The sequence below is a fragment of the Chlorocebus sabaeus genome, chromosome 2 (assembly GCF_047675955.1).
Source record: "Chlorocebus sabaeus isolate Y175 chromosome 2, mChlSab1.0.hap1, whole genome shotgun sequence".
Lineage (NCBI taxonomy): Eukaryota > Metazoa > Chordata > Mammalia > Primates > Cercopithecidae > Chlorocebus > Chlorocebus sabaeus.
In genome coordinates this window covers 1,129,410-1,144,999 of record NC_132905.1, presented here as the reverse complement: position 1 = coordinate 1,144,999, position 15,590 = coordinate 1,129,410, and the positions used below count along the sequence as shown (strand labels likewise).

General features: G+C 54.0%; 1 protein-coding gene across 1 annotated transcript; it reads right to left on the bottom strand.

Moving 5' to 3' along the window:
• Positions 1 to 1,260: 1,260 nt before the first annotated feature.
• BHLHE23 (basic helix-loop-helix family member e23) lies at positions 1,261 to 3,342 on the bottom strand. The gene has a single exon (XM_008011463.3). The coding sequence runs from the start codon at positions 3,156 to 3,158 to the stop codon at positions 2,433 to 2,435; it is 726 nt and encodes a 241-aa protein (XP_008009654.1). The 5' UTR covers positions 3,159 to 3,342; the 3' UTR covers positions 1,261 to 2,432.
• Positions 3,343 to 15,590: the final 12,248 nt, after the last annotated feature.

Here is a 15,590-nt window from a genome sequence, read left to right as displayed (position 1 = left end):
GATTGTGCCACTGCACTCCAGTCTCCGTGATGCAGCGAAACTCTGTCTTAAAAACAAAACAAAACAAAACAAAAACAGGGTGAGTGTCTTGAAAAGCTCCTTCATATTCGATTCTTCCCTGAGTGTTGGGGGAAGGGTGGCTCCTGGTGGGTGGTGATGGTGAAGTTCTTTCTGGGTGATCCCCAGCCATTCTCAACACACCTGCAGGAGCACAGCCGTCAGAGAAAAGACGAGCAGACCCCCACATTTCTCGGGAGCCACAGGCTTGCACAGGTACCCGCGTGGGTTCTATTTTGCTGTGTGCCAGATGTGGGCACACGGGCTGTGGAGGGCTGTCTTGGAATGAGAAGATCCTTGGGCAAACCTGAGAAAGGCCAAACGGCACCGAGATAGCCCAGGTGGCTTCACGAGCAGCCACCGCAGAGAAGGCGAGCTAATTCTTCTCTGAAACGCTACTCTCCGCTCAGGCCAAGTGAGAAGCATGCAGACTTTCTAGAACAGTAGAAAAACAGCTTTGTCATGTACAGAAAAGTTTAAATGTAACTTGAATTTTTATTTAAATTATCAGAATAATTTTTGATTAGTGAAGTGGTTCTTTCATAAACTTATTCTCCACCCAAAGAGGGAAAGAGAAATTTTTTTTCCTTTGCCCTTTTCCTTATGATTTCACACATTTGCTATAATAAGTGGTTGCTTTTGGATCAGTTTTAGCATCTCAGAGACTCTTCAGACTCTGGTTTAGAGTGGACACAATTCTCTGAAAAATGAAATTATGGTGAATTCAGCTACAAATGAACACTATTTCACTTGATATTAAAATTTAACCATATTATTTTTATAAAATAAATGGAAATAAAATGCTTTACTCTGAATATAAATGACGTACCAATGTCTCTGATTTTAACCAGAATAAATACCCCTGTTTCGAATTCTGATAAGCAGGTAATTTATTTAAGATCACGTTGAAATGTCCTAGAAGCGAATGACTTTTGAGTTTCCAGCTTTCCCACTTTATCTAAAAGGGGAAAAACGTTGTCTGGCACTCAGCTTTTCGAATGTGCAAAACTGATAAACTAGTCCGTTGCGGGGGAGGGGAAAAAGACAATGAAATAAAAGTGGAAATTAGCAGAAACCAGTATTAGGCATATGTCTTTATGAATAAGACTTAACCGTACACTTCATTTTACAAGTACAGAAGGCCCTCTGGAATGTATTAATTAAAGTTAAACGCTGTAGACAGGCGCGTTGCAGGGCGGCGGCCCTCTCCCCTTGGCATTACCGACAGCCGAGGAAATTGGGTTAATAAAGGCGGATCCTGCGGCGCGCGCGGCCGCAAACAGGCGCGGACAGCTGGGTCCCCGGGGGCGCCCTGCCCGGCTCCCTGGACCCCGATGGTGGCAGAGCCGGGAGCTGCGCAGCGCATCTCCGTTCGCATCCGGGGGGCGCGGGGCCCGCAGCAGCTTACTCACCCGTAGCCCGGCCTCCTCCCTCCGAAGCGCGAGGGGATCGGTGGGGAGGGGGCTTTGCTGGACACCAGGGCTAGACGATGGGGCCCTCCCCTGACCGTCCAGGGTTAAGTAGGGCGCGGGCTGTTACGACCCCTCCTCCACGCAGCCCTCCGAGGCAGAGGGCCCGCAAGGCGCTCTCCATCCAACTCCACCGCGCGGACGTCCCGGGCAGGGGATGGCAGCGGTGCGGGAGGCCAGGGGACGTTTAGGGGACAAATCCCGCAGACTTCGAGGCAGCCGGCGCCGATGTCCACTTCCCAAATAAATAGAACAAACTCCTACTTGGAAAAGGCCAAAAGCTCTTCGCCCGGGGTCTTCCTGCGCCCGCGGTCCAGCTCCTCTGCAAACGGCCATCGTGGGCTCTCCTCAGGGCTGCGGAGTCGCGGAGTCACCGAGGTGAGAGGTGCCGGCCACGCGCGTCCTCGGGAACACAGCGCTGCCCTGCAGTTTAGCACGAAGGGCCGACTGGAGCGGGAGCGCGAGGCCCACTGCGAGAGGATCACGAGCCACTAAGTCCGACTTTGCTTAGTCTCCACCCTCCGTGCGCCTCAGGTCAGGACCTCCTGTCCGGAATCTGACAAGCGCCCGTCCTCGCCGCGGCCCTGGGACGCTGCGGTGGTCTTCTTTTGGGGGCGAGCGGCAGTGCCCGAAGAATGCTGTACCCACCCCATTCCTAGACTTGCTGGGTCCCGACAATGCCCAGTGGGTGCCACGAGTTTCGGGGCGCAGAGCACAGCGTCCTGCGTCCCGACGGCTTTGGCGCTTCCCGCTGCGCCAAACTGGTTCGCCGCACACAGGCTGGAAGCGAGGTCGGGCCGCCTCCTCCCTGTCTGCAGGGTCCCTCCAGGCCTTTCCTGTCCGGGCAGAGCGACAGTCACAGGGGAGATCGGAGGACGCGTGCGGGAGGGGCGCGGGTCCGCGCGGTCACGGCTTCTCGTGACAGTGTTTGCAAAGGGCGGAGGGCGTCCCGGAGAAGGCGGCGCACTTGTCAGGGCAGGGCCCCAGCGCGGCGCCCGCCGAGAAGGGGCACACGGTGGCCTGGCCGAAGGGCGTCAAGGGCGCGGCGGCCACGGGCGCAGCCAGGCCCTGGCCCTGGTTGAGGAAGGCCACCAGGCGCCGCATCTCGTCCAGAGCCTGCGCCTGCATGAGGATGTAGTTCTTGGCGAGCAGCAGCGTGGCGATCTTGGAGAGCTTGCGCACCGACGGGCTGTGCGCGTAGGGGATGACTGCCCGCAGCCCGTCCAGCGCGTCGTTTAGGTCGTGCATGCGCCGCCGCTCGCGCGCGTTGATGCTGAGCCGCAGGGACCGCTGCTCTCGCGGCCGCCGCCGTCCGTCCCCAGCGCCCCCCGGCCCGCGCCGCCGCCGCCGCTGCTCGAAGGCGTCGTCCTCGTCGCCGCTCTGTTCGCCGCTGCTCTCCGCCGCCGGAGCTGGGGCGCCAGGTGCGGGCACCGCTGGTAGATCGCCGCCCGGGCCCGGAGCGCCGTAGCCGTGGGCCGCTTCGGGACCTCGCGCCGCCCCGTAGGCGAGACCCGCAGCCGCCGCCGCGTAGCCGTGGCTCAGTGCCAGGTACGCGTCCCCCGACAGCGACTTGAGCTCGGCCATGGCCGCGCCGCCTGGGCTCGGGGGCTCGCCGGGTGGGCGGATGCTCATGCGGGTGAACCACCCCCGAGGCCCGCCGGAGCCCGCCGCTGCAGCTGCGATGCGGCTCCCGGCTCTGCGCGTCAGTCCGGCCTGCCTGCGAGTCCCAGAGCCTCGGAGCCCGCTGCCTCCTCCGCCTCTTCCTTCTCTCCCACCTCCTCTCCCTCCCAGCCGCGGTGCGCAGGGGGCGGGCTCTACCGCCCACTCGCCCCCGTTTCGGTTTTAAGCCGCGGAGGCGCCCGGTGGGACTTCGCTGCTGTCCAATCAGGGGGGACCGGGTGAGCGCCTCTTCCCGGAGCTGGGCTCCACCAGCGCTGCAGGCTGATAGGCCGGGGGTAGAGGCTCTGGAGAGGGGCGGCGCGGGGCGGCGGGGTCCTGGAGCGTTAGTACTTGCTTCTCCACGCCCCGGCTGCCACCTCCGGCCGCCCTGGGGATTCCGCACCAAACGCACGCGTCCCACGTGGGCATCCGCCTTGGTCAGTCTTTGAGTCCGACCCTAGCGCAGGAGTTCCCGGCGACACGCAGGGGCCAGAGCAGGGGGCGGGCAGCAATAGCACCAGCGCCAACACCCTGTCCCGCTGAGGGGCCGCTTCGGGTCGGGGTCGGGGTCGTGGGCGCTGTAGTCCAGCCGCGGCGCAGCGTGTACCCGGAGCCCGCGCACTCCCCACTCGGGGCGCCCTGTGGCCAGGCTTGAGGGGCGGAGTAAGAGGGAGTTTCTAGAACCTGTTGAAAAACGCCACGAGCGTTGCAGGCAGGGGAGGGCAGGAAGGTGGAGGGCAGCGCGGCCGGGAGCTCCCCGGGTGGCGGGGTGGGGTGGGGGGCTCTGTGAGCTGCAGAACGGCCTCCTCCCTGCCAGTCGCTTCCTGGGCATCTATCAGTGAAACGCGTGGGGCTTGGTGGGCTTTCCCGGAGCCTCCAATCCCCTGGGGTCCAACCACAATGCACGGGAATGTGGCCAGCCTCGGACTCGCCTTTTCAGTCCTCTTCCAACCCCACATGAAGACGAGGACCCCAGCGCTTCTCCCAGGTGGGAACCTACCTGCAGGCCCGGCCAAGTGCTGAGGCTAGAGTGTGCTGAGGGATAATGGTTTCTCTGCTCTTCGCTTGGGTGGGAGACTGGGCCACCCTGGCCTTGGCACGAGGTGGAGCGGCCCGTCGGGCCCTTCTGTTGACCTGGGCAGGGCCGTGTACCCTCTCTGTTCTCCAGGTTCCGCCCCAGGAGGAGCCACAGAGATGGGGCTGTGTGTGCAGCCCCGGGAGGGCAGTGGGCGCTGCACGTGTGTGGGGTGGATGTGCTGTCTGGAAGGCTCTGGGAACGCAGCAGTGACCGGCCTGCCCCGTGGTTCCCTGCCGGGTTCGGGGTTTGAGGAGACAGATGCATGGATAAGTCGCTGTGGGAAACTCAGGCCTTTGTCCTGGCGGAGGGGATTGGGCCTGAGGCAGCCTCTGCGGGGCTGGCGGCCTGTCTGGCTGCGCGTCCTGTGGCACCGGCCTCACCCCCGGCACACGCCGGCCAGGAGCGCAGGGGCCCCGAGGACCGAAGCGTGTGTCTGAGGCCCTCTCCTGGGGCCCCACCCCGCCTTCGGGGCTGATGCAGACCGGGAATTGGAGAGACCTGGTGTGGAGGAGGCCGCTGTGTTTGGGCCTGGGTCTGAAGGGTGAGTGGGTGTCATTGTGGCCACGGGCCGGGGTCCGGGGAGCATTCGGGTGGCCAGAGGCGGCCTGGCACAGGGGAGGGCAGTGAGGGGCCCAGGTGGGGCCGGGACCAGGCCTGTGGGAGCGTTTGAATCACTGGGGAGTTCGGTCTTTACGGGAAGAAAGGCGCCCTGGCCATTCGGAGAGCCACTCTGGCACTGCTGCCGGTGCCGTCCGGGGCTGCGGGGCCTCCTCCTGGGCCTGAACTGCAGGGCTGGTGGGGGCCGTGGGGGAAGGTGGCTGCACAGGTCCCCGGAGCTGGAGCAGCGGGAGGATGCGGTTGGCCAGGAGGGGAAGCTGTGGACCCGGAGCATGTCGGGGGCCCCCGAGGGGAGGTGCAGGCAGCGCTGGTGGGAGGCCTCGGAGGGGTATGCGGTAATTGGCATCACGAGTGTGGTGAGAGTAGCTTTTAAAGCATCGGCTGGAGCAGGGTCCTCATTAAAGCCAGAGACGCTGACGCCGTGGGGCTGGGGCTGGGGCTGGGCCGGGGCTTTGGGAGGTCCGAGCTCCCCAGCGGGGATTTCCCAGGCCCAGTTAATCAGGAACCTTCAAAAAGATCGGCCTTGGCTCAGAAGGTTGGAGGCAGGGATGGGCAGCGGGTAAGGGATGGGGCGCACGAAACAGCACCCGGGGGAGGCCCCTGCTGCGGCCCCTGCAGGACCCGCCACCAATTCCGGGCTGCAGCCCAGCGAGCGTCAGAGGCGGCGTTTTCGGTGCGACGCTGCCACCTGCTGGCTGCCGGGGAGATTGCACCCCAGCGGCTCCGAACCCGTGTTTCTCAGAGGGGCCGGGAGGGGTGAAAATGCGCGTTCCCAGGTCCTCCCGGATTCTGTTCAGGTGGACGCTGGGGACTGTTTCACAGGCGCCCGCCCACATGTTAGGGGAGCTGGAGGAACCTGACGTCTCCGCCCTCGAGTGTCCCTCCGAGCTGAGGTTGGACGTTTGCACAGGAGCAGGTGAGCCTGGGGTATTGAGGGCTGAGCGGGGGTCCCAGCTGATGAAGCAGCCCCGCACCTTGGCCAGGTTCTCGAATCTCCTGTGGTCAGAGACGGTGGAAAGCGGGAAGCGGCTCGTAGGCGTTTACCAGGCCAGCTGCTCATACTTTCTGGCCTCAGTTTCCACATCTGTAAAGTGGGATCTGTCCACAAGCCGTGTGCTCTAGCAACGGCCCTGTGGAGTGGGTCTGCAACTGCGGACTCACTTGTCCTGGGCTGTTCTGAACCAGTGGTTCCCCTGCCCTCCCAGGAGACAGCACCTGTGGCGGGGCAACCGTCCCTGCAGCGGACCCTGGTTCCCACCGCGCCCTGGCCCTGGGGGTGCCCAATGACCAGGGTGTGCTGTGGCCCGAGTGAGCACCCTGTGGGCGTCACTGCTGTCCATGCTGCTGGGATTGGGTTGTCACCACTTGGGGAAGCGTGGTCTGATGGGGCACAGTGGGGGCACCAGATGGTCAGGCTGGGTGGGAGTTGAACCCCCGCTGGGTGGGGGGAGCGGGAGGGAGCCCCTGCTGGGTGGGAGGAACGGGAGAGAGCCTCCTTGGGTGGAGGGAGTGGGAGGGAGCCCCTGCTGGGTGGGGGGAGAGGGAGGGAGCCCCCGCTGGGTGGGGGGAGTGGGGCAGAGCCTCCCTGGGTGGAGGGAGCGGGAGAGAGCCCCCGCTGGGTGGTCTTGGACCAGCCAGCTTCTTGCCTGCAGGGCATGGCACTAGTAACTGGAACAACCCACCTTGCCCCTCCCAGAGAGGGCACCTCCTCAATGCTCCCCTTTCACAGGAGGTAGAGTCTTCTAGAGATCAAAACAGGGAGGAGGAAATAAATCCTACCTGAGGCCCCTGCCCCAACCCTTGGACCCACACTGCTTGGTTTTTAGGGACAAGGCCCAGGCCCTGGGATTTGAAGACTCCACCTTTTCTTTCGTGTTTATATGTGCTGTGTCATATGTTATCACATGAAGTTGATAACTGTGACCATTTTCAGGTGCACAGCCCAGGGGCATTATACACATTTGCGGGGTTGTGCAGCCGACGCCCCCATCCATCCCCAGAATGTTTGTATCTTCCCCAACTGAAACTGTCCCCAATAACCCCTGCTCCCCTCCTCCCCCACCCGCTGGAAGCCACCACTCCGCCTCCCACCTCTGCATTTGACTGCTCCAAGTACCTCAGAAAATGGCCTCATGCGGTCTCTGCACGTTCACGTCCGGCTTATTCCCAGCGTTTGGCCCGTGGAGTGATGAGCGCACCTGTCCAGCTCCTGCTTTCATTTCTTTCAGGGAGTTCTCATGTGGTCTTTAGAGGCTGCCACCCGCTGCTTCCCACAGCAGCTGCACCACCTTACCTTCCAACAGCAATGGACAAGGGCTCTAATCTAATGTCTTCGTATTCTTGCAAACACTTGTTATTTTGTGTGTGTGTGTGTGTGTGTGTGTGTGTGTGTGTGTGTTTTGAGACAGAGTCTCGCTTTGTCGCCCAGGCTGGAGTACAGTGGCGCCATCTCGGCTCACTGCAAGCTCCGCCTCCCGGGTTCATGCCATTCTCCTGCCTCAGCCTCCCGAGTAGCTGGGACTACAGGCGCCCGCCACCTCGCCTGGCTAATTTTTTTGTGTTTTTAGTAGAAACGGAGTTTCGCCGTGTCAGCCAGGATGGTCTCAACCTCCTGACCTCGTAATCTGCCCGCCTCAGCCTCCCAAAGTCCTGGGATTACAGGCGTGAGCCACTGCGCCCGGCCTTTTTTTTTTCTTTTCTTTTCTTTTTTTAATAACAGTCATCCTGCTGGATGTGAAGGGGCATCTCACTGTGGTTTTGATGTTGCGTTTCCTTAATAATTAATGATGTTGAGCACCTTGCCTTCAGTGTATAACTCCTCCTTTTCATGGTGATGATAAGTTTGTATTAGAGTTCCTGTGAGTGACACGGTGGGTATCATTCCTTCTGTCATTTATCATGTCTTAACGGTTTTCTTGTCAAACATCACTAACAAATAGCATATTTTACATAAAATGCATCGATGGGCCAGGCGTGGTGGCTCACACATGTTATCCTAACACTTGGGAAACTGAGACAGGAGGATTGCTTGAGCCCAGGAGTTGGAGACCAGCCTGAGCAACATAGTGAAACCCTGTCTCTACAAAAACTAAAACAAAAAAATCAGCCGGGCGTGGTGTCGTGTGCTTGTGGTCCCATCTACTCAGGAGGCTGAGGTGGGACTTGAGCCCAGTAGGTCGAGGCTGCAGTGAGCCGTGATAGTGCCACTGCACTCCAGCCTGGGTGACAGAGCAAGACCCTGTCTCAAAAATAAATAAATGAAATGAAATATAAAATCATAAATAAAAATAAAAAGCTGTAATGGCCGGTGTTGGACATGGGATGGCTTAAGCGCAGATAGTGTCTGAAAGATGCCTGAAGAATATTTCCTTTCAACCTCCTCATGTTTCTACTGATTTGGTTTTACAACCCCAAACTTGGGTTTGGGTTGTGATTTTTTTCTGTGAAATGTGCTAAGGTGCTAAGTCCCTCAAAAAATGGAATCTTGCAATCTTTGTCCTTTCGTGCCTGGCTTATTTCACTGAGACTGCGGGTGACTCTGCCCCCTACCCCCACTGTTGCTGTGGGTGTCAGGTGGTGAGGGGGTGCCTGAGCAGGGACGGAGGCCCCGCCCTGGGGGGCTGCTCAGCCTTCCCACACCTGACTCCTGGTGTCTCCTGCTGAGCATCTCTCGGTGGCACTGGAACGCCCTCTGTGCCCCCCGCATTCTTACCGAGGAGATGATGTGGCTGCGCCCACCCAGTGCCACTCCGAGGATGTTCACTTCACCTGGGGAAGACGAAGAAGGGGCTGCTCTCACCCCTTTGTTCTCGTTCAAGTTGTTAGTGGAAGCTCCACCAAACAGGTCACATCATTACAGCACCTGACAGTTTACAGACGGCTTCATCCCCCACTCCCCTCGCCCCCACCACCAGCACCGTGACGAGCCATTCCAGGGTGATGAGAGGAAGATGTTTTGTTTCGTTCTTTTTCTTTTCTTTTCTTTTCTTTTCTTTTCTTTTCTTTGACTGCATCTTGCCCTGTTGCACAGGCTGGAGTGCAGTGGCTTAGTCTTGGCTCACTGCAACCTCCGCCACCTGGGCTCAAGGGATCCTCCTACCTCAGTCCCCTGAGTGGCTGGGACTACAGGCGCCCGCCCCTATGCCTAGCTAATTTTTGTATTTTTTGTAGAGATGGGGTTTCAGCATGACCACCATGGCCAGCTGGTCCCGAACTCCTGACCTCAGGTGATCCACCTGCCTTGGTCTCCCAAAGTGCTGAGATTATAGGCATGAGCGACCGCGCCCGGCCAAGAACAGCTTTATTTAGACATAATTCATGTACTGCACGCTTCACCTGTTTAAAGCATGCAGTTCAAAGATTGTTAGTATATTCACAGCATTAGGCCACCATCACACAATCAGTTTCAGGACATTTTCATCCCCCAGAAAAAGCATCCTGCGTCCCTTAACCCTCATTCCCATCTCCCCTCCCCCAGCCCCTGGTAGCCACAGACCCGCTTCCTGGCTCTGTGGACGGGCCGTTCTGCGCATTGCATGTAAATGGAATCGTGCATAGGTGGCCCTTGGTGGCTGGCTCCTTTCACTCAGTATCATGCCTTTTAGGGCCATCCACGTTGTAGGAAAGGATGTTTTAATGCCATGTGGGGCACATATAAGACAGCCCCTTGGGATCCACCACCTGCCAATTCATGTCCCCCCACGGGACCTTTAGTGTCCCCAGGGAGTGCTGCTTGGCGGGTCCCCAAGGGAGGGTCCTGGCGGGCAGCACAGTGGGCGTCAACACGGAGTGGTTTCTCCCCCCACACTGTGTCTGTTCTGTGTCACCACTGTTACTTGCAGTAATAAATGTCACCTAGAGAGACGACAGGACAGGGTGCTGACAGGTGTGAAAACTCAGGGGAAAAACCCAGGTTCTGGTGTGGGCAGCTGGGGCCCTGGCGACACTCCCTAATCTCCATCATTGACAGGCTCCTGGCCGACTGGGTTTCTTCCCAGTGGAAATGCCGGGCAGCTCCTGGTCACCGCAGGGCACGGGTCCCACTTCTTGCCTATCTCCCGCCGTGAGGCAAATCCCCTGTGACCTGCACTCCTGGCAGTGAGGTGAGTCGCATTGATGCAGTGACAACCTCTGTGCCTGGCCCTCGCCATCCCCACGCTGAGATAGCCCCAGGGCTGAGCACATCTCTGCCTCCAGGAAGCCTTGCCGACATCCTCCCCCGACAAAGGACAAGACCTTGCTGAGCCTTGCTCTTCTCTACAGCAATGACTGGAGCAGCCACAGGTTGGCAATTCTGTCTAGTCACATCGCTGTTGCCCGGCTGCTTCTAGGTGTGGAGCCTTCAAATTTGTTTAAAATGAAATGCTCTTAGCAGATTTTATTTTTATTTTTATTTTTATTTTTTTGAGATAGAGTCTCCCTCTGTCACCCGGCTGGCATGCAGTGGCGCAATCTTGGCTCACTGCACCTTCCGCCTCCTAGGTTCAAGTGATTCTCCTGCCTCAGCCTCCTGAGTAGCTGGAATTACAGGCATGCGTCACCATGCCCGGCTAATTTTTGTATTTTTCGTAGACATGGGGTTTCGCCATGTGGGCCAGGCTGGTCTCGAACTCCTGACCTCAAGAGATCCAACTGTGTCGGCCTCCCAACGTGCTGGGATTACAGGCGTGAGCCACCACGCTGGGCCTAGTAGATTTTGTTGTAAGAAAGCAGTGCTACATTTTGTTATTGTTTTTGTTTTAACTTTTATTTTAGGTTCAAGGGTACACGGCAGGTTTGTTACGTAGGTAAACTTGTGTCCTGGGGGTTTGTTGTACAGACTATTTCATCACTCAGGTACTAAGCCTAATACCCATAATTATTTGTCGTGATTGTCTTCCTCCTCTTATCCTCCACCTTCCAGTAGGCCCCAGAGTGTGTTGTTCCCCTCTATTGTCCATGTGTTCTCATCATTTAGTTCCCACTTATAAGTGAGAACATGCAGTATTTGATTTTCTGTTCCTGGGTTAGTTTGCTAAGGATAATGGCTTCCAGCCCCATCCATGTTCCTGCAAGGGACAGGATCTCATTCTTTTTTATGGCTGTATAGTATTCCATGATATATATGTATGCTTTTCGTTATCCATTCTATCATTGATGGGCATTTAGGTTGATTCCATGTCTTTGCTATTGTGACTAGTGCCGTGGTGAACATACGTGTGTGTGAATCTTTATGGTAGAACGATTGCTATTCCTTTGGGTACATACTCAGTAATGGGATTGCTGGGTCGAATGGTCACTCTGTTCTTAGCTCGACTTTCCACACTGGTTGAACCCTCACGGGCAGTGTTTAAACCTTCCCTTTTCTTTGCAACCTTGCCAGCATCTGTTATTTATTTATTTTTTTTCACTTTTAAATAACAGCCATTCTGACAGTGCTAAATTTTGTAAATAAATGTTGGATAAATGTGCGGGTATATGAATGCCTTTTGGGCTTTCCTTTCTTGCTGTCTTCTTTTCTTTTTTTTTCTTTCTTTTTTTTTTTTTTTTTTTGAGACAGAGGCTCACTCTGTCACCCAGGCTGGAGTGCAACGGCACATTCTAGGCTCATTGCAACCTCCGCCTCTTGGGTTCAAGTGATTCTCCTGCCTCAGCCTCCCGAGTAGCTGGGATTACAGGTGCCCACCATGCCCAGCTAACTTTTGTATTTTTAGTAGAGACGGAGTTTCACCATGTTGGCCAGGCTGGTCTGGAACTCCTGACCTCAGGTGATCCGCCCACCTCGGCATCCCAAAGTGCTGGGATGACAGGTGTGAGCCACCGCGCCCGGCCTTTCTTGCTGTTTTCTAATTTTTCGTATTGTGGTCAGTGAGCCTGGCTCTCACGATGGTCATTTTATTGGATGTAGTTGAAGTTTCCTTTCTGTTTTAATGTGGTCAATCTTTGAAATGTTCTGCGCGCGCGTGTGTGTGTGTGTGTGTGTGTGTCTTAGACAATAACCATCCACCCAATGAAGGGTTCAAATCCTTAAGGCTTTTATTTTTCTGTGTATTTGTCTGTCAGATGCTGAGAGATGTGACAAAGTTCCTTACATGTAACTGAACTGTAACTAAAGCTGAGGGACTGCAAGGAAAAACGGCCAGTCCCTGCAACGCTATTCTGCTGAGTATATCGAGATTAATCTGGAAATTTTATTCCCTAAGGACATTAATATGATGGCTTCCTTTCTTTGTTAAGACCCACACTAGGCCCAGCATGTGGTCAATTAAAAACTATTAGTACACTTAATTTTTTTCAGAGCAGTTTTATGTTTACAGAAAAATTGATCAGAAAGTACAGGGAGTTCCCAGGCGGGACTCCTCACTGCCTCCCACTTTCCCATATTATTTATTTATTTATTTATTTTGAGGCGGAGTCTTCACTCTGTCGCCCAGGCTGGAGTGCACTGGCCGGATCTCAGCTCACTGCAAGCTCCGCCTCCCGGGTTCGCGCCATTCTCCTGCCTCAGCCTCCCGAGTAGCTGGGACTACAGGCCCCCGCCACTGCGCCCGGCTAATTTTTTGTATTTTAGTAGAGACGGGGTTTCACCGTGTTAGCCAGGATGGTCTCGATCTCCTGACCTCGTGATCCGCCCGCCTCGGCCTCCCAAAGTGCTGGGATTACAGGCGTGAGCCACCGTGCCCGGCCTCACTTTCCCATATTATTAACATTCTGTGTTAGTTTGTTACATTTGTTACAATGTGTGAACCAGCATCGATACATGATATTTATTTATTTATTTATTTATTTATTTTGAGACAGGTTTTGCTCTTGTCGCCCAGGCTGGAGTGCAATGGCACCATCTCGGCTTACCACGACCTCTGTCTCCCGCGTTCAAGCAATTCTCCTGCTTCAGGCTCCCGAGTACCTGAGATTACAGGTGCCCGCCACCACGCCCGGCTAATTTTGTATTTTTAGTAGAGACGGGGTTTCACTGTGTTAGCCAGGATGGTCTCGATCTCCTGACCTTGTGATCCGCCTGCCTCAGGCTCCCAAAGTGCTGGGATTACAGGCATGAGCCACCACACCCGGCCCAACCAGAGAAAGTTCTTAGTAAGATGGAAGATTTAAACCCAAAGACATCAAGAACTAAACAAAACATAAATGGAAAAATATCACTCAAGCTCACGGAGCTTGCAGTGAGCTGAGATGGCGCCACCGCACTCCAGCCTGGGCGAGAGTGTGAGACTCCGTCTCAAAAAAAAAAAAAGGAACTTTCTCTGGTTCTATGGTCATTTTTTCTTTCTTTTATGCCTTCGTTTAAATTGCTTGGATATTGAATAGTTTTAATTATTCCGTTTCCCCCTCTGCTGGCTTGCAAGAAGGACATCGTTGTACAGTTTTTTAGTTGCTACCAGACATCCCAACACACAGACTTGGTGTCTTAAGTTCTTCTATTAATCAACACTTTTGTTCTTTTTGTTACTAATGCAAGAGATTTAGAACTCTTCGTACAGGGTTGGAGGGCAAATGAGATTGTAAAAGTCAGGCGGGTGCGGTGGCTCACGCCTGTAATCCTAGGACTTTGGGAGGCCGAATTTGGGTGAATCATTTGAGGTCAGGAGTTTGAGACCAGCCTGGCCACCATGGTGAAACCCCATCTCTACTAAAAATACAAAATTAGCTGGGCATGGTGGCGGGCACCTGTAACCAGCTACTTGGGAGGCTGAGGCATCAGAATCACTTGAACCTGAGAGCAGAGGTTGCAGTGAGCTGAGATCTCACCACTGTACTCCAGCCTGGGCAACAGAGAGAAACTCCATCTCAAAAAAAAAAAGAAAAGGAAAAAAAAGAAAAGGAAAAAAAAGAAGTCAAATAGTTGACAACAATGACATATATTTATTTATGTATTTATTTATGTAGTTATTTATTTATTATTTATTTGAGATAGAGTCTCACTCTGTTGCCCAGACTGGAGTGCAGTGGTGCGATCTTGGCTCGCTGCAACCTCTGCCTCCTAGGCTTAAGCAATTCTCTTGTCTCAGTCTCCTGAGTAGCTGGGATTACAGGCGCATGACACTACTGCCTGGCTAATTTTTGTACTTTTAGTAAAGACAGTGTTTTGCCATGTTGGCTAGGCTGGTCTTGAACTCCTGACCTCAAATGATCTGTCTGCCTTGGCCTCCCAAAATGCTGGGATTACAGGCGTGAGCCTTGGCGCCTGGCCAATGACATGTGTTTTAAATCCACCAAGATGTTACTGTTGTTTTGTCCAGATAATATGAATTTGTGTGTACCCACATCTTTACCATTTTTCTTGTTCTTTGCTCCTTTTTGTTTGTTTGTTTTTTTGAGACGGAGTCTCGCTCTATCGCCCAGGCTGGAGTGCAGTGGCGTGATCTCTGCTCACTGCAAGCTCCACCCCTCCAGGTTTAAGCAATTCTCTGCCTAAGCTGGGATTACAGGTGCGTGCCACCATACCCAGCTAATTTTTTTGTATTTTCAGTAGAGACGGGGTTTCACCATCTTGGCCAGGCTGGTCTTGAACTCCTGACCTTGTGATCCACCTGCCTCAGCCTCCTAAAGTGCTGGGATTACAGGCAGGAGCCACTGCACCCGGCCATTAGTTCTCTGCTTCTTAAATCTCGATGCTTTGATCTTGCACAATCTCCCTTCTGCCTTGAGAGCACCTTTCATATTTCCTTTGCTGAGAAAATGATGGTGACAAATTCTCTCAGTTTTTCTTGGTCTGAAAATGTTTTTTATTTTTCCTTCATTCTTGAAGGATATTTTTGGTGGACATTAAATTGAGTCTTACTTTCGTTTACATTTTAAAGATTCTATTGTCTGCTGGCTTTGTTGTTTTCCACTGAGAAGCCAGAATACCTTCAAAATATTATCAATTGGACTGAGCTGACTTTTTCTTAAATAAACTTTTTTATTATAGAAAATTTTTGTCTACATAGAATTAGATAGAATAGTAAAAGGAGCTCTCAAACCCATCAGCCCACAGCCCATTGGTCCTCTAGCCCCCTATTCATTTTTTTTTCTTTTTGAGACAGGGTCTCGCTCTGTCTCCCAGGCTGGAATGCAGTGGCACAATCATGGCTCACTGCAGCCCCGACCTCCTGGGCTCAGGTGATCCTCCCACCTCTACCTCCCTACTATCTGGGACAACAGGTGTCACCACATCAGGTAATTATTTTTTCATATTTTTTGTAGAGATGGGTTCATTCTATGTTGCCCAGGCTGGTCTTGAACTCCTGGGTTCAGGGGATCTGCCCACCTCAGCCTCCCAAAGTGCTGGGAATGTAGGTGTGAACCATTGTGCCTGGCCTGTCATGTTCTTTCATCTGTAAACATTTCAGAATGGATCACAGAGTATAAGGACTTTTTTAAAAGCCTGCAGCCACAATACCATTAACATACCTAAAAATGAGCAATGAGTATGGATTTAACCATATTAAGGAATTACAATTCCTATTTCTATTGTGTCATGATGCAAATTATTTCCAGTTTTTAAAAAAGATCAGGATCCAAATGAGGTACACATGTTGTGATTGATTGACATTGTGATTGATTGACATTGTGATTGACTGACGTTGTGATTGATTGACATTGTGATTGACTGACATTGTGATTGACATTGTGATTGATTGACATTGTGATTGACATGATTGTTTGACATTGTGATTGATTGACATTGTGATTGATGTGATTGACGTTGTGATTGACGTTGTGATTGACGTGAT

Bases quoted from the DNA above. Each gene is read 5' to 3' on its own strand.
- BHLHE23 (XM_008011463.3), bottom strand. From the start codon at position 3,158: ATGAGCATCCGCCCACCCGGCGAGCCCCCGAGCCCAGGCGGCGCGGCC.